The sequence below is a fragment of the Choloepus didactylus genome, chromosome 20, assembly GCF_015220235.1.
Source record: "Choloepus didactylus isolate mChoDid1 chromosome 20, mChoDid1.pri, whole genome shotgun sequence".
In the NCBI taxonomy this organism is placed as follows: Eukaryota; Metazoa; Chordata; class Mammalia; order Pilosa; family Megalonychidae; genus Choloepus; species Choloepus didactylus.
In genome coordinates this window covers 38,077,963-38,105,298 of record NC_051326.1, presented here as the reverse complement: position 1 = coordinate 38,105,298, position 27,336 = coordinate 38,077,963, and the positions used below count along the sequence as shown (strand labels likewise).

General features: G+C 35.4%; 1 protein-coding gene and 1 pseudogene across 2 annotated transcripts in view; one reads left to right on the top strand and one right to left on the bottom strand.

Annotated features, from left to right (window-relative positions):
* Positions 1-472: 472 nt before the first annotated feature.
* AGPAT5 (1-acylglycerol-3-phosphate O-acyltransferase 5) overlaps positions 473-27,336 on the top strand; it is a 109,998-nt gene continuing 83,134 nt past the window's right edge. For both annotated transcript variants that reach the window (XM_037813214.1, XM_037813213.1), the window contains exons 1-3: positions 473-1,099; positions 18,803-18,872; positions 24,625-24,740. In XM_037813214.1, the coding sequence (XP_037669142.1) occupies positions 881-1,099; positions 18,803-18,872; positions 24,625-24,740 (405 nt within the window). In that variant the 5' untranslated portion in view covers positions 473-880. The remainder of the gene's footprint in view (positions 1,100-18,802; positions 18,873-24,624; positions 24,741-27,336) is intronic.
* LOC119516964 lies at positions 15,181-18,352 on the bottom strand (annotated as a pseudogene).

Genomic DNA, 27,336 nt, shown 5'->3' with positions numbered 1-27,336 from the left:
CTTGTTGGTCCTTCCACGTAAACGTGAATGTTTACTGGGTGCGTTAATAATCTTAAGTCCGGACAGCAAACATTCGCAGCATATTTTTAAGTAGAACGCGTTATCTGTGCACCCCAAGCAAGGCGACCATCTGAAGGTTAAGGTTAACGTACTTAAAGGAACAGCCCGGAGCCCAGGGGCCCATATGAAGGAAGAGGGGGGCGTCCAAAGCAGCCTGAAGTACCGTCGAACCAACACGCATTAATGGTCCAACTAAGAAGGCAGAGGACTTCACGTGCCTTCCCTCATCTGCACCAAAATTCACCCCTTCCCGCGCCCACGAGGTTAAGCTTCTAAGCACGCGCAGTAGCCAGATCCACAATGCACGCGAGCCCAGGAGTCAGTCGCGCTTCAACCGGCAGGCGGGGCTCAGCCAATCAGGAGACTTCTTATTGCCGCTGAGCCCCGCCCCCAGCAGGGGGAAATATGGTGACAGGCGAGGGTCATGAAGTGTAACCACTCCTGAGCTACCCGAACCCAGGAAAACCAGCGGCGTCCCCTTCCCCTTCGGGCTGCCGCGAGCAACTCGCCCACCTCCGCCGGCGCCTTCTCCTCCTCGCCGGGCCTGGGGCGGGCGCAAGCCGGGCACTCGCCCGCCAGCTCGCCGGCAGCGCAGCCCATGCGGCTGGGGGGCGGGGGCCGCGGAAGAGGCGGCAGGTTCCGCGTCCCAGGTGGCGGCCGGCGGCCAGGGGAGGTGAGGAGGCGGTGGCGGAGTCTGTCCCGGGCTCGGTGATTGGCCGCCGTCTGCTTGCTGCGGGCCGAGGGTGAGCCGGGCGGTTTGGGAAAGTAGCCCGGGCCGGAGGAGGAAGGCGCAGGACTTGGCGAGCGCAGAGGCTGGAAGATGCTCCTGTCCCTGGTGCTCCACACGTACTCGATGCGCTATGTGCTGCCGGCTGCCGTGCTCATGGGCACGGCCCCCACCTATGTCCTGGCCTGGGCGGCCTGGAGGCTGCTCTCCTTCTTGCTGCCCTCCCGCTTCTATCAGGCGGTGGACGACCGGCTTTACTGCATCTATCAGAGCATGGTGCTCTTCTTTTTCGAGAACTACACCGGGGTGCAGGTGAGGACCTTCCCGCCCTCCGGCTCCAGTTGGCTGCACTTTCCGCCCCTCCTCTCTACCCGAGACCCTTCACCCCCCCACCCCCACCCCAGATTTGCCAACTTCGAACTGTCCAGCCCTTCCCTACCCCTCACACTGTCTGGAAGATCCGGCTCCCCAAACACGTGCCATGCCATCGTGTCTCAATGCTTCCTTGCACTCAGTGCACCAGTGATTACTAAGAAGTTGTAGTAACTTTGTTCTGAGGCTACCAGTGAGATAATCTGCCCCCTCCCCGCGTCCAGTGATGTTATCTACCTTGATGCTTAGCAAGTAGGTACAGATCAACATTTAACTAGGACAAGCATTTGGGAATTTGGGGCATTTTGCCCAAGAAGATGCTAATGCTGGAACATGAGATGTTTGAACTCAAAAGTGCACTTTAAAAAATGTTCTTGTAAGTCCTTTCATTGAAACCAATAGATGTTACTATTGGAGCAAGTACAACTTCTATTTTGCGTTCTTATTCAGTATAAGTGAAAGCTGGCTGAGGGAATTGATGTTTGTTACAGTAGAAGCCTTACTGTAGATACAATTCTTGCCAATTTTGATTAGGTTTAAATGTGTGGCTAATTTTTTGTCTGAGTAATGTTACTTTCTCTCTTTGTAGAGATTGAATTTGTAGATTAAACTTGAAAAACGATTTCAGACGGTAAATGTAGAAGACGCCTTCCCAAAAGCATTATTTAGTGTTATTTGAAGTCTCATCAAAAAGTAAACACTTGTGCATTTTCCTTTTATTTTCCAATTTGAACAAAGGGATTGATTCTCGCTTATGTCTCGTATCTAGTTACTCATTTTCTTCTTTTTTTTTTTTCTTGGTGGGGGCCATGTGGTATTTTATCTTATTTGCCTGCCGTTTTTTCCCCTAGAGCAGCTATTTTCACCCATTGTCAACCAGCTACAGTATTGAGTTTACAATACTGATGACTCTGAGTTTTGCCAAAGTTGGAGGTTGTTTGGGGTAAGGGAAACAGGAGAAGCCAGAGCCTCCATTTAAGCCAGTATCTGTGAGTGTTGTATAGGAAAGAAAGAAAGAGTACTGCTTGAGATCATGGTTTTCTGGTAATTAACATTTGAAACATGCCTCATTTAAAATTTTCACTAATTCAGACTGATGATTTTCCCCTTATGCTCTCACTTCACCAAATTTGTCTAAACGAATGGCTTTACTATAGTTAAATATTCAATTTCACACCATATGACCAGTGGCCTGGGCTCTTAGAAAAATAATTCCTCTTGTGTTGCATTGATATATTTTTGTTCGAAGTATAGTATGTTCCACATGATATAATATAGAATATACCTTTGTATTTAACAAATTTATTTTCAAAAATTAAAAACATCAGTGTTTCAGAAATAACGTATCTTACCTTATACCCTTTTCCATATAGATCTCAAATTTATTTCTGATATCCCAGCAAATGGTTTTAAAAAACCTTAATCTATTGATTATCTCCCCCTTCATTGTCCCAATAAAGGATCCAATATACAGTGGTAGTATGTGCATTTATAAAGGATGTCTGGTGATCCTCAAGTATAATTCAAAAATTTATGTAATGTGTATATCTTGATAAAATTTGTTAGGGATCCTGGCACTGATTGCCCACTGATCACCAAATGCAGGTTAACATTTATTAAAAATGTAGTCCCAAGAGTTCCTTGTTCCTGCATTATTTTTTTTAGCAAGGAGTTATTTGTTGGTTAGTAACAAAGAACAGGGTATTTTCAATATCTTAGGGTCTTTTTCTGGAATCTGTAGTTCCTGTGTAGGCTGCCTTTCAGTATTTTTGATAGCTTCCTTTATGATTAAACTAACAGGAATAAATAGCTTTTCAAATATAAAACTCAAAGAAGCTTTAGTAATTTAAGAGAATGTAAATGAAAGGAAGTTCACCATTAAATTATATACATTGTAGGAATATTTTTAAATTAGAATTTTTTAAACATGGCATTTCTGTGTTTTTTAACTCTAGCGTAAAAAAAGAAAATGGTTCATAATAGTTTTCACAGACTGTTTTCTTTTGCATAGAATTTCTAAGCTGAAGAGAAGTCAGTTCATGAAGTTCATGATCAGTGCTTGGCAAGTAAACCTGCTTTCAACAGTGTACTTGGATGTTGCATTGGTGTCTAGATAAACATCTGTTCCCTATTTTCACCACTTTATTTCAATATGCATCTATGCAAAAGGAAAGCAAATTTTAACCACTGTTGCAAAAATCAGTATTAAACAACTTTTTTATCCTTTTAGGTTCTTCTAGAATCTCTCATTATTCCTGAAATTCAACTGGGGACCTTTTTCACCATATTTAATGTCTATTTCTTAGGATAAGCAGCAAGGATTTTAAAAGTTTTATGCATCTCACTTAGTTTCAAACCCATTGAAAATTAACATGAGTGTCTTTGGTATTTCAGGGGGCACAATTCAAGTAGTTATATTAATGTTTCCTATAGCTGCCATAACAAATCACCAAAAATGTCGTGGCTTAAAACAATAGAAATGTATTCTCTCGCAGTTCTGGAGGCCAGAAGTCTGAAATCAAGGTGTCGGCAGGGCTTCTTTCCCTCTGGAGGCCCCTCGGGCCTCTTCCATCTGCTGGGAGCTGTTGGCATCCCTGGACTTGGGGTCCCATCACTCTGTGTCTGCCCCGGTGGTCGCATTGCCTTCTCCTCTTCTGTCTTTCTCAGATCTCTTATAAGGATACATGGCCCTGGTTTTAGGGCATGTCTGGGTCACCCAGGCTGATCTTCTTACCTCAAGATCCTTAATTTAATTATATCTGCAAAGACTGTTTTTCCAAATACAGTAATATTCACAGGTTCTAGGAAATAGGATGTGGGCCAGTCTTTTTGTGGGGCCAGTACTCAACCTACTACAGTCATGAACTCGTTATTCTGACTTCATTTTTTGTTGTTGTTTCTTAGTTTAACTTTACTCTCTAGGTATTTGCATGCTAAAGCATTTTAATCTCTGCTTTCTATGAAATGATAAAATAGAAGGAGCCTGGTTCTCTATGCCAAATGTTACAGTTTTTTTTTAAGATTTTTTAGCTGCTGCTTTACAGGTTTACCTGGGCATATCCCTGAACGTAGAGTAGTTGAATCATTTTCTTAGTTTCAGAATCAGTATTTTGAAACTGACTTCTCTACAGGGTTTCTGCATTCTATATAATACCCACTTCTTATTCATGTATTGGTGTTCTTTTGATTCTTAATTGATTCTTAAATTACCATCTTGTGATAGTTTACCCAAAAAAAAGAACTGAAAACTTAATAAATTAGAATAAATGTAACTTCTAAGCTAAGACTTCATTATATATAATATGGTGAAGACATTGGCATTTGGTAATTTCACCACTGTAAAAAATGTACAAAATAAACAATAACTTGAATGTGGGGTGCTTAGAGACTCAGACTAAGATGCCATCTGTATGGTCTGAGCTGGGGTTTAAGGAAAACTTGTATGAAGCTGAAAAAGGGAAGGCAGGGAGTACAGGCAGAGGGAGTAGTTAGAAATCATGAAAAAGAGTAAAGGCAAGTTGTTTACTGTAGTCTGTAATCAAATTGAATGCAGACTTCTAGATTTATCCTAAATGTTGAGCTACGTGCCATAATGGAAATACTTATGGTAAATAATGAAACATCTTTTTATCATGTTATTTTGTGAAGGTGATAAAAGTTAATATAATTTTTTCAAATGTTAAAATTCTTTTTTCCCTCTTTTTTTTTTTTTTTTAATTTCTGCTCTTTCCCTTTCCAAGGAAATGTACTAAAATTGATCATTGTTATTTGCAGGCACAAAACATCTAGTGATATAATACATGTCTCCTCAAAACCACCTAATAAAATGAACATTTTATTCCTGCTTAAAATCAGTTGTAATACATGGAATTTACTTTAAAACATATTTTTACAGTAGTAGCTCTGACTGCCAATCCCCTCTTCCAGAATTACTAAAATGATACATCCTAACAAAAAATGTGAGATTTGATTTAAAAAAAATCACAGCTTTTCAATTTTTCCACTTTAAATGTAAACTAGTTTGAAAAACGGGAAGCAAGATATAGAATTTAAGTCTAAAAGTTTGAAGTTTAGATAATGTATTCAGTTAAAATACTCTTAATTTGTCTAATGATTCATACTTTTCATTGAAACATTGTTCCAAGTTCCTCAAAGAAACAGTCAAGGCCTTCCTACCCAAACACCATTTATAATTGGTTCGTTCTTTTTGTAGTGCTGTTTCATCAAAAATAGTCCTAAAATCTAATTGATTTCAGTTTATATTCTTTATCTTACTGTAAAGGCAAATGTGCTTATTTAGAATCGGGAAGGGACATGATATGTCATTTAGTCTAGCCCCTTTATATCACATGTATGAATTCTTCCTGCATTCTTGCCAAAATGTTGCCCACTGTCCCCTTAATATCAGTAGTTTTAAAGGCAATGTAAATTGTTTGTATTCTTAATTTTATACCCCCCCCCCACCATGACACTTGTTTATCATCCATGTGAAAACTTTAAAAGATCTTAAATTACTTCCTTCAATTTAGCTGGAAGTAATAGAACTGGACAGATTGGGGGGTAACTCTGCATTTGCTTGTTTAAGCAGAAAGATAAAAGCCTTTGATATAGGAAATTAAACATACAGTCTTTTACAATGTAATTCTGGCTGAGAAACTGGTCAACTTGGTAGACTTACAAGAAAATCTTAGAGAAATATAATTAGAACTTTGTTTTCACGTGTTCTATAAGTTAAGTCTCTGAGCAAACAGTTATTTTAAATAGCATGTTGTAAGGTTTTTTAATGTGTCATATTTGTCCATTTTAAATCACAAATGGAATAAAATATTCAAACACTGCTAAAATATTTTGACACTGTTAAAGTCCTCCTATACCTATCCTACACACATCTTTCCCAGGCTATTTAACAGTTTGGATATGTAACTCTTTCAAGAAGCTTTTAAATAAATGTTTGAGTTGTGGGAAGACTCCTTCTCCATTAAATTAACCTCTTGGATAGGTTTTATAGTTGCATTAAATATTCCAACATATCAGTGGGAACACCTCTGACATGATGGAAAGCAAAGGAAAACATGACTCTACATGGTAAAACTCTGCATGAGTTAAGACCTGTCCTGATTCAACTGGGCCATACCTTAGTTGAAGTAACCTCATCAAAAGATTCTATTTACAAGGGTTCACACCCATAGGAATGGATTAAATTTAAGAACATTTTTTTCTGGCAAGCCACCACAGTGAGATTAATAACAAATTTTAGTTGGCACTTAGTGAGTGCTCCTATGCGCCCCATATTGTTCTATTTTGTGAATAAGTCATTTCATTCTTACAAGGTAGCCACCATTATTCCAGTTTTATAAATGACGAAGTTGAGACCCAGATGGTTTACATCTGTAGTTATATTGATTGAAATGGTTTGTCAATGTATTCATATTAGGAAAAACATGGACAAACAATTACAATACAGAGTAATACTGAAATTGGAGTGTTTGTGTTTATTAGCTTTGTGATACAGAATAAAGTAACTTTGCTTGGGTTAGTCAAGAAGACTGTGTCAATTTTTAGAAAAGACTGAATCTTTACTTTGAACAGGACTAAGTAACTTGACATGTTTATGGAAAAAAGAGGCTCTCCATAAGTAACAGAATAAAAATAAAGGCTTGTAAGCATGATATTCAAGGCTGTTTAAATTCTGCCCTGCCCAATAGTCCTATGCATTAATTTCACTCTAGCCCAACTGCTTCTTCCTCCACTCTCCCCGAATTACTAATTCATTCTCAATAACATGAAAACAGTTGGGATTGTTCTTCTCTGTATACTTTCTTCCAGCGCAAGCCCCAGCTTTCTCTCCATTATCATGATCTCTTTCTCAGTTTCAGGATCACTTATGTGTAACATCAATGTATGTTATATTAACTTATGCAAAAGCAACATTAATAGCTTATTTTTATGCACATTGTTGTCCTTTCCACAAGATTTTAAGTTCCTTGGAAATGGCAACAAAGGGAAGAATGACTTGACTTGTTTCCTTGAACAAAAGGGCAGAACACGCTACAGTGTTTCTGGGTTTGTGTGGAAATGTAAATGAATCTCACTTTTAAGGGGTGGGAGTTCTTGAATGGCCTTACTGGTAGATAAGTATTGATCTAACAGTTTACAGGCTTAGTGTGTCTAATTGGGGTCTCTACTTAAATAGATGAAGGTGGATGAAACAGACTCCACCCTCAGGAGTAAGACTAAGAATGAATAAGGTCAGAAACCTTAGAGAAGAGGGAATTCTGGAAAAGCCAGTTAAACGGAGAAACCTAGCTTTGTCTACTTGTCAATAAAATCTTGTACTTTTTGCAATTTTTGAGCCCATGCAACTCCCCAAGGTTTGTTTCTTTTCTCTGTTTCTCTGTAGGAACTAGCAATGAAAAACTAAGTGCTTGAGTATTTTTGAGGGTATATGTGTTTACATGTAAATAATATTGGAAAGACAACTTTACTGTGCCTCATCTTGGGGTGAGAGTTCCAGGAACAGAAAGAAATGAGTGTGATGGTACCTGGAAAGGAACCATAGATAACATGCTAGGCTCTAGCATTTTAATTGATAAAATACTCTGCCCTCAAATAGCATACAATTTTGTAACTGAGAAGTTAGGATTTAAGGGATGATTATGATTACTGAATCATTATATAGATATTCCTTTTTTTACTTTCTGGTATATTAGAGTAGACAGGGAAATACTTGAAATCTCTTAACTGTAATCCAGCTGCCTTGATCTTTGATAATGATTGTATAGCCTATTATCTTGTGAACTTGTGATTGTAAAAACCTTGTGACTGAGAGTCTTATGATCACTAAAGACAGCCCCTAATATTTTTTAAATGAAGGGCCATGAGTCAGCCAAGAACTAACCCCTATCCCAAGGTTTTGTTGATAAAGGAAACTGGATCTAACCAAAATTGGCCTGCTTGACATGTGTAGTAGCTTGAACTTTAAGCCTTTTTTTCCCATTATAATACTAAAATTCATGCCCATCATCATATTAAGGCTGCCATTTTCTTACATTCTGTGACTAAGCATATAATCAATCTGAGCATGCTCAATTAGATCACCTCTAATTACTTCATCTGGAGCCATTGTGCTCATTATCCTAAAACCTGCCCATCTTTTTTTTTAAAAAACTTCCAATTTTATTGCAATATATTCACACTGCATAGAAATCATCTGAATTATTCAGTCACTGGTTCACAGTATTTGATTGTGAGATAAGTTCCAAAATAAAGAAATGAACAAGGACTGAGGAAATATAGGAGTAATTCAACAGAATCCATGTGATTACTTACCTGAGGGAGATGTTCCTATGTAAGCAGGTGATTCATGTGTAAGTTAGATGCAGTATAGTGAATGTCAGCTTTTCCTGCATATATTGTTTTGCTCCCACTCTTAATTTGTATTATTGTAGGGAAAAATTTTATATTAGTGGTTTTTTTCCTCATGTATTTTTTGTGTCCTTTGTGGTTAATATTCAAAGTGAAAAAATTATATGAGCTTCTAATATATGTGAAATCTTTTTATTTGGCATTTTTTATTTGGAATTTTTGCAGAGAATAGTTTCATCACAGTTGAAAGATTTCTGGATCGTGAGGTAAGAAAGCTGAGTATAAGTCCTGGTTATCTGTTCCTACTGTTGTGTGAACTTGACCAAATCAACTTTTCAATCTCCATATTCTCATTCTTAAAAGGAAATGATAATACTTATTATCATGCTGTTTTGAAGACTAAACGAAATAATATGGGAAACTGCCTAGCTCAATGACTAGCACATCATGGATGGTCAGAAAATCCAGTTTTCTATTCCATGCCCTTTAAAATAAGGACAATACAGAGACCTATATAAGTAATGTATAAGGAAGAGCTTTATGATTTACAAGGTCTCATTTAAATATTGTGTGATAATGGTTTCTGCATTCTTATTATTAGGTAAATAACTTTATTTTTACTATTTTGTTATGTTATTTTTCAGAGGGAGATCATAATTTTCCTATTCAATGAAATGTTTCAAATTGAATGGTAGAAAGTTAGCACTAGTTAAGCATGGTAATATATTTCATTAACATGAAAATAAATACATTTAAAAATTCACTTCAAATGATTGTTAAGGTGCAAATTGTATATGCAATCTTATTTAAAAATCTACTTTATAGCTGCATTTCTATGTAGTCTATCAGGGGCTACTACTTTTGTTAGGAAGAGAGACTAGACAGCTTCTCTATTAATCACTTAATACAGTTTTGAATAAAAATTTTCACTTTATTGGATAATAGTAACAATAGTTAACATTTGTTGGATGATTGCTAAATCTTCTAGGCATTGTTTAAAGTAGTTTATATACTCTCATTTATTTCTTCACAACTCTTTGAAGGGCAGTACTATTGTTACACTCATTTTACAGGTACAGAGGTAGATTTGGAGATGTTAGGTATTTTTGCTCATGTTCACATATGTACTAAGGTGATAGACTAGGATTCAATCTAATACATCTATACCTGTTTTCCAGTGACTGTTATGTTACAGTATCATCTATATTTATGGACAGTAAGAAGATTTAAAAAAAATTATATGTCATCATATTTCAAACTTTACATGCCGACAGAAAATGGACATTCTTGTGATAAATCAAGAATGTATTTTTTACGAAAGAAAGAATGCTGTATATTTATGTCCCTGGGCCTTTCAGATGGAAGCTCTACTGTATTAAACATGTCATTACTTCAGATTACATTTGAGTACCTGCTTTCAAGATATAAAAGGGAAGCTTCAAACAGTTTGCATATCATGGAAGCAAATTAAAGACAATGTAAAAATATGATCGAAGTGAGGTTAAAGTAGTCATTTAAATCCAGACTTTCTTGTGAAAATCCAGTTTATGAAAGATAAAAAAATTTGTTTGGCTAAAGGAGGATAGTTACTAGCAGGTCAGTTGCAATTAAGGTAATTATTCAAAAACAATTTTTACTGTCTTCTTCTGAATTAATAAAATGGGAAGAGAAAATTGTTCTTTTTCTTTAAAGTGACTTTAGATGGGTTTTTAGAAAATGGAGGAACCTAAAATTGCTCAAACTGTTGTGAAGAAATGTTTTTATGTGCCTTGTTTTAAGCAAGTTATCTGTGCAATAAATGTATAAACGTGATTAATGTGATTTGAAATACAAGTATGCTACATTTAATACAAAATGTATGATGCATTAAATACAAAATGATGCATTTAAAAAGTCACTGGTGCATTTAAGATATTTGACTTATATATTTTAGAATCACCTTTACTGTGGAAAATGAGGTATATAGCTTTATCTACTTGTGAAAAATTAAAGTGTAAACTTAATTGATTCAATAAACATCTGTTGAAAACCTTCTGGGTCCTAGGCTTTGGGGATTTAAAAAAAAAAAAAAGATCAAGTTCCTGAAACTGAGGCACTTATAAGGGTTGTAGACATGTAAGCCCAGTGTGTTGTTGATTCTCTGATTGGAGTGTGGACAGGGTATGTCATGATACAAAGGGAGAAGTGATTAATTCTGAAGTCTGGGCTAAAAAGTAGAAAGGCTCCAGTGAAGAGGTAAATAATGTATGAGGAAAAGCAGATTCAGAGATGATTACAAAAGGTGGTACAGGTGATGCCTATAGATAATTATATATAATGATTTAATTTTTTGAATGCGAATTTTATAAGTTTTAATGAAAACACTACAGCTATCTTATTAATCATATACTTGTTAAGATAGTGAAAACTGTCATATTACTTTGAAAATCTAAATCTGTAAGTGAAAAATTTTTTGACCCCTCTATGTTAGTAGACATAAAACAAATTACCTTTTCAGTATGGTGCATGTAAGAAATGTGATCATTTTAAGTTAGAGAGAAATTCTTGTTCATCTTTGGAATCTTCGAAACAGGAATCAAATGAGGGACCAGAAAAACTGCTTATGTTTGGATGTGTACACATTGTAATTATGCATTCCTTTCTTTGGTTAATCAGCATTTATTGAAAGTACTTAATTATGATTTGCATCTATTACAATAAAATTTGTAGTTCGTTTCATTTATTTGCTTTCAGATCTTTTAAAATTTTACATATGAAAGGTTTCTCTTATGTTCTAATTCCTTAGCTCTGTTGAAGTCCAAATAGAGTTTATAGTTTAGGGGAAGAGACTGTCAATCCAAGTACCTACTTTTTTAGATTTGAAATGTTTTTGTCAAAGTTTTGCCATCTTCTTTTGCATTTGAGTTGGAAATAGCTTTTATTTCATGGGGATAGCATTCATATTGAAAAATAATCTTAGAAAGTATAAACTATGTGTATATTTGTATGATCCCTTTAAGAGCTATGAATTAGGTTTTTGATGCCACTTTTGTTCTTAAATGATCTACCAGCTGAACTACATTTTCTCCATCTGTTTTATACGATTGAAAACTTTGCTTCTTACTTTCTCTAGGTACCATTGAAGATCAGTTTTTAAATACAGCCATGGTTAACTTTGTTATTGAGATAATCAAACAATAGATTGAAACTATCAGTTGTTTGGAAGCATTTAGCAGTGAGGAAAGTTAGTGAGCCTTATAGAGGTTGCAGAGAGTGCTGTTTCAACAAAGCTTTTAGGTTCGTGCTTGTGTCTAGAAAAGAAATGGAAAATTGTGGCATTGTAAGGCTAGCATGATACAGTAGATAGACCATACCCAGACAGTGGCGATGTGGAAATTCTCATAGGTGGTGGTGGTGCCATTAACTGATCATGTGTCACTGAACAAGGCAACTTGGCTTTTATATGCCTCAACCTTCTGAAGTGAAAATCAAAGGACTAGATCAGTCTCCAAATATCCTTCTAGTGCTAATGCATATATTAAGTGTATTCATCATTGTAAGTTGTTATATCGTGATCATAGATGATTGTGCTTATTTTTGTGTTCTCTCTATCCTCACCAGGTTTGTTTCATTTTAAAATGAGATATATTTAGTTATAGTTTGCAGTGCTATGTTTTCTATAATCAGTAATATCCTGCAGAAAAAATACCCTTTTTTTAAGTAACTTGTTTTCATCTACCTTTAAAGGCTATGGCCTGGAAATCTCTCAAGTATGCCCAGCAAGAAAGGGAAAGGAAAATCTCTTGGATGGTTCAAGTATTGTCTTCAGTCTGGGGAAAAACTATTCTTTGGGGGCCAGTCATATCTCCAAAGACTGGTATTTAGGTTGAATCAATTAAACCACAATCTTTAAATGTGAATACTTTATCCAAGAAAAATGAGCCAGAAATACTCTGCTGTGTGTCTGCTGCTTTAGTAACCTCACACAATACTTTTAAACCCAGTGGATAAACGGTAATCTTGAAGCAGTTCTGGTTCATTGGTAAGAGAATGGTAATTTTTCATAAGCCAGAACTACATGGATCAAGCTATATATACACACACAAACACACACATTTCTTTTTTTTTAACCGTATTTTTTTATTCTGGAATATAATATATATACATAGAAGTGATAACTTTTCAAGTGTAATTTAACAAGTAGTTAGCTAATTTTAAAGAATATTATGGGTTACAGTTCCACAGTTTCAGTTATTTCCTTATTGTGAAATACATATGCAAAAAAGTAATAACTCTCAAAGTACTATTTAACAAGAAGTTACATAGGAACTTTCCAAAAATGTTACAAGTTACAGTACCATAGTTTCAGTTGTTTCCTGATTGTGAAATATAACATATTTCCAAAATGTGATAACTTTCAAATTACCATTTAACAAGTAGCTATAGAGCAAATTTCAAAGAATGCTATGGGTTACAGTTCCCACCATTTCAATTCTTCTAGCTATTCTAGTACCCTGGCAACTAAGAAAAAGAAAATTATATACAGATTCGGTATTCATAATCCTTTGTTAAATTCCATCTTGTCTTTTGCTGCCACTTCTTCTATTCTTCTAGTTTAATCATTTTCTCAGTCTTCAGGGATGTCTAGGCAGTGACCACCCTAAATTGTTCATGTTGGAAAGGGGTGTCAATATTATGGGAAAAGGGGATACATCTGGTTGATGTTCTTGAAGACGCTATTGCCTCTGGGTTTTGGGACTTAGCTGGCATAGGAGTTCTCTGGAGGATTTAAGTTTCTGAAGAATAAACTTGGTGAGTGAAACTTTTATAGAGTCTGAGATAGGGACCCAGGTATTCTTTAGGGTTTTGGGGACTGCTAGTGACTTGGGCTTATCATATGGACAAACACACACACATTTTGTCACAGATAAACTTTATTTGTAAAAAATTCACTGGGCATATGTATAGAGACACATACCATATGCATAGCACTGCTATTTTCTAAGCAAAGTTATAGAAACCTCAGTCTGAGTCCCTGGCCTCCAGTACTTTGTATCATCTAGCTGCATTTATCTATGGAGATACTGGGTTAATGTTTTTTGTTTTCCTTTTCTTTTTTCAGTTGTTAAAATAAAGTGTAGTATCATGACCAAAAGATGATCCCTATGGGGAACATAGATCTAAAAAGCCTTAGCTAATTCATAATCTTGCAAAATCTATGAGGACAAGGTAAAGAAACAAAAATGCCCTGAATAAAAATATTCCACTGTTAGCAGTCATTTCCTTTGAAGTCTTTAAAAATGTACTCCCAATTTCTTTAAATAATTTATTATGAAATATTTAAGACATACAAAAAGGCAGAAAGATTAATATAATGAATACCTGTGTACCCACCACTAAGTATAAGAAATACATGACTGATACAGTGGAAGCCTTCCCCTTTTGCAACTTCTCCCTCTTCCTTAGAAGTCTCCCTTATCCTGAACTCTCTTTATCCTTTATAAAGGCATTAAAATTCCTAATCATGTGGGAAAGCCATAAGGACCACACTCCACTTTGTCTAGTTTATGGATGGATGAGTAGAAAAATAGGGGAAGGAAACAAACAAACAGACAAAGGTACCCAGTGTTCTTTTTTACTTTAATTGCTCTTTTTCACTTTAATTATTATTCTTGTTATTTTTGTGTATGTGCTAATGAAGGTGTCAGGGATTGATTTAGGTGATGAATGTACAACTATGTAATGGTACTTTGAACAATCGAATGTACGATTTGTTTTGTATGACTGCGTGGTATGTGAATATATCTCAATAAAATGAAGATTTAAAAAAAAAAAATTCCTAATCATGTTACCAAGTTTCCCTGTTACTGGTATACCTCATTTTATTGCGCTTTGCTTTCTTGTGCTTCACAGATAACTGCGCTGTCTTTCCCCCTGCGTATCACAATGTTTACTGATAGATACTTGTATATAGAAGCAAAGCATGAACATGACTTGATAAATGAACTTAATTTCAATACTATAATAAGAGGGACCAATTCAAAATCTCACCATTTCACACCCACAAAAACCACTTTAGGGTCACTAATGATCTCCCAAACTGATCAGTTTTGTGCAAGTAAACCTGTTTCTTTGAAAAAGACTTGTGTACTTGCCCAGGCTCAAGGATACTAAAATCTCGCACATAGAGCCATTATTAGAGATAGACATAAGGCAGTATACTATTATGGCAACAACCATCAAGATGGTTACAATTAAAATTTTTTCTGTAACAACCAAGTGGATAATCAAATATTGCAATAATTCAAGTATTGCTGAGCAAAGTGCATTTCTACAGTATTCAGTGTTGCTATGCAGTTTTCTGTCTTAAAACAACCTGTGATAACTGGCAGTAAAGAAGGTTCTTGTAATAGACTGCCTCTGCTTGAGAACTTATGGTGTAATTATTGCATGCTGCTAATATACTATCTAAACATTAAAGATACTCCTAGAATATTTGGTGATGGACTATGATTAAGACATTACACTTGAAAAAAAAAAGAAACCTTGTGTAGAAGGAAATCCTACTGACATGCTTCTGCTTTAAATATTGTAAAAATATTACAGCAGAATAAATTTTCACAGTGGTTACGTCAAATGCAGTTATAGCATCAGTATGTTTTGCACAATTTAAGGCTTTAGCTGGTCCTTTGATCAGCTTCTTCCTCTGATTCTTCTTCAGCCAGGTTAGCCACTGATTCATCTGGAACAAAGGCTTGCCTTTCCCTGGAAACTCCTGGGTTATTCATAATCTTGCATAATCTATGAAGACAAGGTAAAGAAGGCTTCTTTAATAATCTCGATGTCATAGAAGTGAACAAAAAAAGCAGAGTAAACATGCTTTTGGGAAGTTGCTATTGTAGCAATGCTCCTGAAGAGCATAGAGCGCCGACATGTAGATCAACATGATCGTGAAGGAATGTCTGCATTACTGGCTTGAAAGAAAGAAGTAATTGTTTTTTTCTTCTCTAATTGCTTTTTTTTAGAAGGAGCAGAGGAAGAATCTGTTTCATCACTGGGTGGGTTTACTTCATTAGAAATATACTGTAAGAAGCTAGTCATCAAGATGTTCACAAATGCTTTCTCAACATGAAGTTTGGGAGAGATATTATCTTTAATCCATTTATATATAAGAGTGGAAAAAGAAACAGCCCATTTCCTTCCAGATTTCCAGCATGCAGTCCTTATTCTGATCAATTTCTGGGAGCATTGTCTGCATATTGACCTTGCTTTGTTGAAAAAGTTCTGTTAACCATTCCCAATCTTGTAACTTAGCTAATTGCTGAAAGCAAAGTAAGAAGAGAAGAAAATAGGTGCCACTTTCCAGTGGTTGAGCTAGTTTTGAAAGCTCAGCAGCTCTGAAATTATGGCATTAGCTGGAAACTGTGCTAAATATGATTTCACCAATGGGATGTCAACCTCCAGTTTGGGGCACTGGTCCAATACATTCAGGAAAGCCTGCATTAAGTTATTGCTAGTGCCTGTACCTCATGTTTGAGTAAACTGATCAAAGAACTTGATTTTTCTTTATCTTCCTCATTTCTTTCTAGTGATAGGATGATTACTTTGCTCAACATCTCAGGAAGAAAATGTTTAGGAGGCCTCATTTCCCTTATGCCATTACTGCCTCACTTGCATTTCCATTATTCACATATTCAGTTACACAGTTTCAGCTAATTTAAGTTGTTCTTTCTTTGATGATGGTGGCTTTTTGGTCTGGGCGGGCTTTCCTGGATAAGTGGTAGATTGGTTTTGAGACCAAGCTGAAGTGTCTGTGGCAAAGGTGGTGTTTGAGTGTATGGTGGTTGTGAAGGAATCATGGTTACCTGGTGCTGAAGCTTTTGGCACTTGATTTTTATTCATTAGGAAGGATTGAGCAGACCTCAGGCTAATCTCATCTTCATTAAGATGTCCTTTTTTAGAAAACCAAGATGGCATATCCTTTGCAGTCAAAGAGTTAATTAAAGTCAGTAAGAATCCCTGACTTCGGTTATGGTACAGCTGGCTTTGCCCCTGGCTTTTCATGAACTTGCCTGCCATCTCTCCAAACTGCGATTGTGTGGGAGGCATAATGCGTCCCCTGTGGCCACTGAAGAGTTGATTTGAACGGTGACACTCTGTGGTGGATGAAAATCTATCCTGGATAATTCCTGAACTGGTACATGGCATTTGTCCAAACTTAACACCAAGTCCTCCAAATGGTCTTATCTGTTTTCATCCTGGTGGCATGGATGATTCCTCTAGAAAGAAGTCACTTCTCATCCCTTGAGCCATAGAAGTAGGATTAAACTCTCCTAGATCTTTTACTGCATCATGAAGAGATTTGATTGATCATCTTTGGTCCGTTGTCAAGAAAAGCCTTGCAAGGAACCCAGTAGTGTTCTTGCAATTCTATCCTACAGCATGAATTGAATTCTCTCTGGCAATTCCTTACTTAATATTAAAGTGCACATTCGGACAAAGTGCTGAACTATTAAGGACTTAGCTCATTCATGATCTAATCTAGGTCTCACTGACCTCATTATCTGACAGAAGTACTCCAAATTCTTTCCCTTATCTTTGAGTTGGACTCTCTTCTTTTTCAAAAGTGTTTTGATGCGCTTGTGAAGGATATATTCATGAATAAGATCAAGCTTGCCAAGTTCAATGATTTTGATGTTCCCCAACATCTTTTTTTTAGCATATAATTTACATTTTTATTACAAAAATGATTTTCCAAATGCACAGCAATAATATGAAAGTCATAGACATCAACATTTCTCATTTGGTTTTCAAATTCATCTTGTAATTTGGAAATTAGGAGGTGTCTAAATGTTGTACTTGGCTTCTGTCCTGGTTGACCCTCTGCTGCTGGGGCATGAATTTGGTATATTTTCTGCCAATTGCAGGCATACCTGAGCATACAGTGAGGTGTACTTTGGCTTTTCTAGGGCTTTGGCCACAATCAGCAGTATGACCCCTTTAAGGATAAGTTTCTACTCTACACCTACATTGAGATCTCAAGACATAGGTTGTCAAACTTTTCAGGAATAAGCTTATTTAGTATGTCTCTTACTTTCCTGAAGATTGCATCATGTTCTTTTTTGTTTGCGGAGTTGTTTGCTGCGGATTTGTCATCTGCTCTAGTGCTTGGTGCAGGAATCCATTTCTGAGCGTTTTGCCTTGGGGTTCTCCCCAGGTACTCACTGTTGCCAGCAGCCTTTGGATAGTGCTAAGGTGCACCCCTACTTCCTCCTCAACCTAAAGAAGCACTGAAATGAGAAGCACACCTGCTGAAATCGCCCTCTTCACTTTGGTGACTTGACAATGAAGAATCGTCACAGAGAAGTCAGCTGCTGCCACCACAGCTGCCTCCTCAGGATGTGGTCATCAAGGATGGGGAAGGGCAACAGAAAACAAAAAAGGAGAAGGAAGGAGTTGGGGACAGCTTAAAGCTCTCAGCTCAAAGGAGTCACTGCTGCAGCCACCATCTGTTACCCACCCACCTCCACAGAGCTCTGACTTGCTATTGGCAATATTACATTTTTTTTTAACAAATTGAAGGTTTGCGGCAACCCTGTGTTGAGCAAGTCTATCAGTGTCAGTTTTCCAAAAACGTGTTCTCTCTGTGTCTCTGTGTCATATTTTGGTAATTCTTGGAATATTTCAAACATTTTCATTACTATTATTTCCTTTATGAAGATCAGTGATCTTTGTTGTTACTATTGAAGTTGTCTTGAAGTGCCACTAACAGTGCTCATGTAAGACAGCAAACTTAATCAGAAATGTTGGGTGTGGTCTGACTGCTCCACTGACCGGCTGTTCCCCCATTCTCTCCCTCTACTTGGGCCTCCCTATTCCCTTAGACATAACAATATTGAAATTAGGCCAATTAATAACCCTGTAAATGGCCTCTAAGTGTTCAAGTGAAAGGAAGAGGCATACATCTGTCACTTGAAATCAAAAGCTAGAAATGATTAAGCTTAGTGAGGAAGGCCTGTCAAAAACTGAGATAGGTCAAAAGCTAGACCTCTTGCAACATTTAGCCAAGTTGTGAATGCAGAGGACCAATAACTTGCTCTACATGTAACCAGTTTATAAAGGTACCGTGAAGGTCTTTGAGACTCATAAGAAAAATCTAATTGTTGTTAATCATCATTGGAAAGATTCATGACATGTTTTTGTCAATTTTTTAATATAGTTTTGTTTTGTATGTTATTGTATGCATGTTGAAAAATGTCAAAGTAATGTGTTTTTTTTTTTTAATTTTTTATCTTTTAGATACTGCTATATGGGGATTTTCCAAAAAATAAAGAAAATATAATATATTTATCCAATCATCAAAGCACAGGTTTGTATTTCATTTGCACGAAGCCTAGGTTTTTCTATGAAAGATACATAGACATTCAAAATAATATTCTTATATATTTAAATAAGATGTTCTTTCCTTAAAACATGAATTTTCTATACAGATATTATAACTGACCCTATATTTTTGTGATTACACTTTTTAAAAATTTAGGAATGTTTAAGCTTTGGATTGTTCTAAACTTACCTTCTCCCTCTGTTGGGTATAAATAAGCTATTTTCTTTTTGTTTCTTTGAATAGTTCTTTAAATTTTCTGTGCATCCATTTTGTATTTGTAGAATTACTTCTGTAAGTTATATTTCTAGAAGTGGAATTGGTGGGTCAAAGGATATGTAGATTTTATGTTTTGATTATTAAGCTGCAGAAAGGGTGTGCCAGTATTAGAGCATTCATTTCGTAAACAAGGTATTAATTGCTAATGTCTGCAGTTCTTTTTTTTTTTTTTAAGTGTTCAGCATTCTTTATTTGATATTACACATAAACCACACCAAAATGCTTGTTGTTAATTAAAAGGCAACATTTCAGATACAGGGAATTTTAATTAGATTGACACAGTAAAGACCAAAAAGATAAAGTAGACATAGCTGCCTTATTTTCAGCACCTGCCTTTAAGCAGGCTAACGAACACCAATTGAAACCCAGGTGAGTCTTGCTCTGTTCTATGAGACAGTGAAGGGATTTCACTCATATTTAAATATATTCATAAAACCAGTTATATAAATCTAAATTTAAAACCAATCTCCTGTAGGTTGTGAGTTGGTGTTTACCATCTTTGTGAAAAGTTGAGCATTACTAATTCACTGTAGCCTCAAATTCATTTATATCTTTAAAAGGGGGAAATAGGGATGATACTTGCCAAACCAGAATTACTATCAAAATTCAAAAAAGCTCAATCGTACTCATTTAATGATAAGCTAATCTTATTTAACTCAGGACTAACCAACAAAAATATCCCATCAACCGTCAATTTAAGTATGGTACATGTAAAAAAGCCATTTTATAATAAATAATGGAGTGGCCAAATATTACTCATTTGTAGCTTTTTTTGGAGATAAGCTTTCATGTCTGCTCTTCATGCCTTCTTCTTAATGTCAGCAAAGATCATTTTTGTTCCAGGGATGTACTTCTTGGGATTCTCCAAATACTCCAGAGTGTCTCCTTTCTCCGAGTGATACCTTTGTTCTTTTGGCATCTGTGTAAGAGAATCCAGAGGCCTGACCTGTCTTCTGCCCAAACAGACCATGCAGATTTGGCCCAGTCTTGTGCTTGCCTCCCTTTTCCATGGTGTGGCACTGGGCACACTTCTGAACAGAAATCTTCTTGCCCTTCTCAACCTCACCCATTTTGAATTTGCTCTCTCCCTGCACACGACATGAAGGTCCCACTCGGAAGGTGGATGTCCCACTCTCTGCAGTTCTTTTTGCCTCTTCAAATATGTTTCGTTTAATTCTAGTTTACTATTCTTTCAGAGGAATCAAAAAAGGTCTTCAGTATAATACAGTATATACTTTAAATTAGGTTAAGGTACCTTTTAAAAAATTATTTTGTAATAATTATAGACTCACAGGAATTGGTAAAAACAGTACATAGAGTCTTGTGAATCCTTCACCCAGTTTTCCCCAATGGTGGCCTCTTATATAGCTGTAGTACAGTATCAAAACCAGGAAATTGACATTGGTTAAGGGACTTTTTAATTCTTCAAATAATTCCCCCCATCCCACTTCTTGTTTTATTTTTAACTAGTAACTGCTTTTGATGCATACCTACTAAATGCTATTTTTATGACTTTTAGAAATACAGTGCTTAGGAACTCAAAGCCAAAAACAACCTGATCAGTGATAATGGAAAATCACTTGTGACCATGACTTTCCTTTCTCTTCTTCCCTTCAGCTGCCTCATCATGATTTTTTGTTGTTGTTATTATTGTTTGTTTTTATTGCAACTGCTATCATAAATATGGTATGGAAAGTAAAAGAATTTGAAATACATTTTTCTCAATTTAGCTTATTAATGATTACATTCTGTTTATAAGGCAAGAGTTGGAGCTACAAGAGGTTGAGAGTAATTTAGATTTATCTGTGTATTTCCGGACATTGCTAGCATGACTGGCTCAGAGTATTTGGTCTAATTACACTTGACTTTAACCAAAAATATCAAAGCATCTAGTACATGGTTAGTAAGTGTCTGCTTATAATTCTGGCCTCTAAAGCAGCCTAACTTCTTCCTGTGTTTTGATTGTTTCTCCAAACATTTCAGCCTTTTTGCTACAAACAGTCCTGCTTATTCCTGTACTGTTTCTGATGGAATCATTTTGGAATTCTGGGTTTCTGTTAGATTATGATGGAAGGTATGGAGCATTTTCCCAGAAAAATGTGCACATAAAATTTTCCTTATATTTTTAGGAATCTAAAGGACAGTAAAATCTATCCATAGACATGGTTCATTGTCCTGTTCTGTTTAGGTACCCTTTTTTAATCCTGTTTGTGATGTTAAGAATACAACTGAATGTCTCTGAAAATATAATTAGCAGAACATTTCAAGGACTGCTGTTCGGTATAGACTCTCGAATTCATCCTCTGCTAGGTCTGCTAGAATACATGTTATTTTTTGGCCTGGCATTCAAAAGAATTGACATTTTAATTAGTCTCTCTCCTTGTTTTCACTTGATGTGCCCTTGCTGTTTCTACATTTTAACTTAGTCTCTGTTAACTTAATACTTCCAAAGCCAACAATGTTATAGTGGCTTTAATTCCTTTATCTCATTCAATTATTTGCTTTTGGTACTACTTCCCTTTTAATCTCATGAAATACTTTCCTTTCTTGGCTTAGGTGACATTTTTATTGACTAACAGTATGTGTGGTGAGTAAACTGTTATAAAAATCATGGGCTTTGGAGTGATAGAGACCTAAGTTCATATGGCTGTTCTGTAATAGGCTGTGTGATAGTGGGCAAATTACTTAACCTCTCTGAGCCTTCCTTGTTGGTAAAGTGTGAGTAGTATCTAGTGATCAGGGATTTTAGACAGTTTACATAGGCCATCTCATAAGCCTTCTACATTGCCTGGCTCTTAGGAGGCATTTAACAACAGTAGTGATGATAATTATAATAGCTAACTGTTAGCACAGTGTTGAATCCATGGTAGGTAAGTGCTTTATGTGCAATTCCTCTTTTAGACTACCAACACCTTTTTGAATTAGGGACTATTATTATATGATAATTTAAATGGGAAAAATAAAGCATACTGTCTCTCCTCACTGCCCTCCCCTTCTCTTCTCCAAGTTAATGGTAGCAATGACACTGGATTGGCTGGATCACTATTGAACAGTTCTTACATAGCCAGATTTATTGAAATCATAATTAAATTACTCATATCAGAACATAAAATATGAATAGTTATTGTAAAAACAGTGAATTACTCTGATATATATACTCTTACTCTAAGCTGTCAGTAACTTAGCTGGAATCTAGTGTCATCTGTTTGAAACTTAGCTGAGAATAAAGGAAAAGTCAAAAAGACAGTTTAGTACCAAAAAGTGATGGCCCAAAGTTTGTGTCTTTTGTTCATAGAAGAACTACTTAAGTTATTTCTTAAGCTTTTCCAGTAAAATTTCCAAAAGTTTAAGGGTGTACCCAGGGAAGCCCATCACAAACATAACATATTTTGGAAATCTTATACTTTGTCTTAAAAATTCATGGAGGATGTATTCTAGACTGCAGTATAAGCATTCTTGTTTTGCTACCAAAATGTATTTTTCTTTTCCCCAAACTCTAAAAATAACTGTGCCAAGAAAAGATTCCAAATCTGTTAGTTTTATGCCCCCAACTTGTCCCAGGATGTACTTTAGCTTGAGAATCACACTTTGTTCTCAGAATTGATTTGCTTTTACATTAGGTACAGCTATAATGAGCTTCATTATAGGGTTTCCAAGTCTTGATTAGAAGGAAATATTGTTTATTTGATTTGAATTAGAGGGATAGGGAGAAAGCTTCTACAGGAAGTTATATACTTTAGAAAAAAGTGTTAATTGTTAGCTCTAAATAGCATAGATATCAAAATTCCTGACATAGCTGCCAGGAATCATTTAATACAGGAGTGGGTGTGGGTGGGAATCCTTGCAGGCATCACTCTATTTAAAAGGACTCATAATAAAGTTTATATGTATAATTGTAACTCTTAAATCATCAAGAAAAATTAACTTGTGTGTTATAATTGCTGACTAAGAAGGGAGATATATAGTAACTGAGAAAACATTTATCCAAAAGATTACTTTTCAATGTTATATCTTCTTTGGGATGTTTTACTATCTAAAATGATATATATTGCCTAAAGGATTTCACAGAACTTTTTAAATTTCCTGGCTTTCACTTCCTACTTTTGAAAAAATACCTTTCCCCCCGTAACTCTAATTCACTCTTGTTCTCATTTCTGTTGCCCAGAACACCCTTGTGGTTGTAGGATTATATTCTATTTACATAGTCTTAGCAGTTTTATTTCCAAGGGTCCCATCCTCAAGTCTCCCTCATGTTTCATTTTCGTTCTCATCAAGAGATGGGGTAGTTTGCATCCATTTACTTTAAAATTTAAACCTTTCTGGTTGTCAAGAATCTTTACCATTTGTCCTCTTTATTTTATTTCCTCTTATTCTATTTAAACCATCTCCTCTGTTACTGTGCTCTGTACATATTTTTTTTTAATGCGGTTTTATTGAGGTATATTCACACACCATACAGACCATCCAAAGTGTAGAATTGCTGGCTCACAATGTCATCACATAATTGTGCATGCATTCCGATGATCAATTTTAGAACATTTTTATTACTCCAGAAAAGAAACAAAAAGAGAAAAGAAAATCCGAATCCTCCCAATACCTCTTATCTCCTTCTTTACCCCCACTTGCCATTATTGACCCATAGTATTGGTGTGGTACATTTGTTACTGTTGATGAAAGAATATTAAAATGATACTGTTAACTATAGTCCATAGATTTCTGCACACATTTTGTTAGTTCCTGTTTCTTTGCTTTAACAAGGGCCACTCCTTCTGTTTGGAATTTCTTCTACTGTTTGAGAACTCAACTTAGCGACTTATTTCTTCTAGGAAGCTTTTTGTTGTAATCAACTTACGCCTTCTTATTTTTTTGCTCACCTTTTACTAGTAAAATATATAATTATAGTTATACATAGCTTGTATAGTGTCCTTTGATTGTGTAAGGAACACATATCTACCTAGCACAATTTTAAGCTTCTTGAGACCTTTATTTTGAATGCTGTTATAAATTATTGTATCCTAAAACTCACTAGTAAAGATAAAGTGTCCTTGCCTTTTGTTTAACTATATGGATTATTTGGCTTGTGTTTGAAGGTTTCATTTTGCCATTTTTTTGCTAATAATTTCCCTTATTTCATTAAAAAAAGAAAACGTCTTAATATATTCTAGATTTAAAGAATTAGAGAAGTTACTTTATTTCTTGCTCATGCTGCTTTTGGATTACTTTAGTGTTTTTTGACTTTTGCATTTTATATATAAAATTGAAAGCCTTCTTAGAAATGTTTAAAAGTTATACATTTTTTAATTGCTGGGTTGATTTAAAATAATTTAAAACACCCTAATTATATTTTTAAAGCATATTCCTAACACAGTGCTGTGAAGATGATTTCTCTTTCTTTGAAGGGAGTGTTGAGGTTCATATGTGGATCATTCATGCACTAAATATTTTGGTTCTATCTTTGCAGTTGACTGGATTGTTGCTGATATTTTGGCCATCAGGCAGAATGCTCTTGGACATGTGCGCTATGTGCTGAAAGATGGGTTAAAGTGGCTTCCATTGTATGGGTGTTATTTTTCTCAGGTAACTTTTTTCTGTGCTTTTGTCTTTATATATGTGTGTGTGCATTTACCAGTATTTTATATTTTAAAATTTAGTACATATTTTATAAAGATGAATATATTTTTGGTTTATGATAGGTTTAATAGCTTATTCTAAATTGAAGTAATTTTATTTAGTATTGTTAAGGATGTTCATTTATATACATAGATGATTACCTGATAGTTAAATTAAATAGCAAATATACAAAGTTAAACAAATATGAAATTTAAAGGCTTATGATTTTGATAGATGCCTACCTTCAGAAACTAATGATAAAAGTAACTAATGATCTGTAGGATATTTAAATCTCTATGTAAAGTGCTTAGCATAAGTGTCAGGCACATAATAAATACTTAATTTATTTTCCAAAATGCCCTTTAAAATTATATGATAACCTTCAGGTCATGAAACTTCACGTAACATGTTCTTCTATGTGAAGAAAGAGATAACTATCATTTTTCTTTGCCTTCGCTGAACATATGCATTATCTGAAATATAATTTTTAAAAATATAAAGTATGAAATTTGTATAGCAGTTATGCTTGTTAATAAGACTGAAAATCCATTGAATGAAAGGCTAAAGGTATAGTGAGTTCTAGAAATATGTAAATTTAAAAGACATCTAATGAACTAAAAGTACTGGTACCACCAATTCATGCTATCCATAAATTGAATTATCAATGTTTATGTTGCATTTGAAGTTACAGTACTTGAATACTCACCTATCTCTTCTTGTCCTAAGTCTTTAAAGGAAAATAAAACTCATATATATCTTGATGAAAAGTACTCTGTAATTGAGTACACATTAAAAATGGAATAGATTATTAAGTTGTGTACTTTATACCAGGAAGTTACTTTTTCATTTTAAAGGACTTGATTTAGCACTTATTTGTATGAAGCAAAAAAAAAAAAAAAAAAAGCTAATCACAAAAGGTTATTTGTAGCAAAAATGTGAGGAAACAACAGACTTAAGTTTTGTATTTCTTGTTAATTATTGTGTTTATAAATTACTAAGTATTTTGTATATATAGAAAATATACAGATATTTCAAAAGTAAATATTTCTAACTTAATGTAAGATGTAGTTTAGCTTTAGAATGCATAACAGAGTTATGCTTGCTTTCCTATACCTCCCCACTCCCCCATCCCCCCACCCCCCCTCCAACAAAAAGCAACTATGTCAGTTACCTCACTGGTGTGTGTGGCGGGGTGGAGGGGGGGTGTTTAAGTAAATTGCTGTAGAGAGCTTTTGATCATTTAAACCCTGTGAAGGTAATGTTATATTTCTAACAGCTGTTACTGGCCTTTCATCTAATCACTGATGTTATTTATGGCTGCATCGGTTTTATTCTTGTGCAGTAAAGCTGATTGTGTTTTAAGCAGATAAGAACTGAGTATTAAATATAATAATATTTGTCTTAAAAATGATATTCTTGTCTTCAGAGAAGGAGATGCTTTTCCCCCCCTGTGATTGTATTTTAAAATTTTTGTTTGTATTTATTGTTGCTTTATTATTTTAAACATAAAAATCAGTATTATAGTCTTTCATTAGTCCTTTCTGTAAAGGGATGAGCATACCCATAAAGTTTAACTGATTTTGTAGCAGGTATAATTGCTTGATAATTAAAACAACTTGAGGAAGGCTTGGAATTCAGAACAAGTAGAGGAAAGAAATTTGGTTAGTATGAGACTTTGCTGCTTCAGTTCAATGATTAGGAACCCCAGTGGGATAAAGTTTGATGCAAAGGGTGGAATTTATGAATAGATGCAGGATAGATTAGAGTGCGAAAGGGATGGTGGAATAGGATGCCTAAGCATCTTTTAAGTAAGAAGACAATTAATCCCCAAATGCCAGTCAGGTGCTTTATTTCTCAATTTCTTTTTTCCTTAATTTTCTTTTAATGAGATACTTCTTTCTTTCTCTTTCCCCCCTTGACCTTTTCAACCCCAAAACAAGACTGCCTTCTCAAAAGATCATAGAGCAGTTTTATGAAACATTTCAAGAACAGTCTTAAAAATTCAGAGTCCCTAGAAGGATGCTTAGTTTAGGAGACTAAACCACTTAAATAATAATTTGGGGAGTTTCTGAGAGAGTTCATGATCAAACTCAGGTTTCTAGGCTATCCATTTTACCTAATGTCAGATCAAACTAAACTCTTAAAAATGATTCTTGAATAATCCTGGAGGCTCCCCAAAGCTGAATGAAGTTTCAGGTATGGGCACTTTGCAGTGCAATTTGTGCCTGACTGACTACAAAGTATAACATCCAGGAGCCGGTGAATTTTACTTTAGTTTTTGCCCTGTTTTTTTTTTTTTTTAATTCATTTTTATTGAGAGATATTCACATACTATGCAGTCATACAAAGCGTACATTCGGTTGTTCACAGTACCAGTATATAGTTGTGCGTTCATCACCAAAATTAATTTTTGAACATTTTCATTACCACACACACCAAAATAATAAGAATAAAAATTGAAGTGAAAAAGAACAATTAAAGTAAAAAAGAACACTGGGTGCTTCCTCCCCCCCCCCCCCCCATTTTTCTGCTCATTCATCCATACACTGGACGAAGGGGAGTC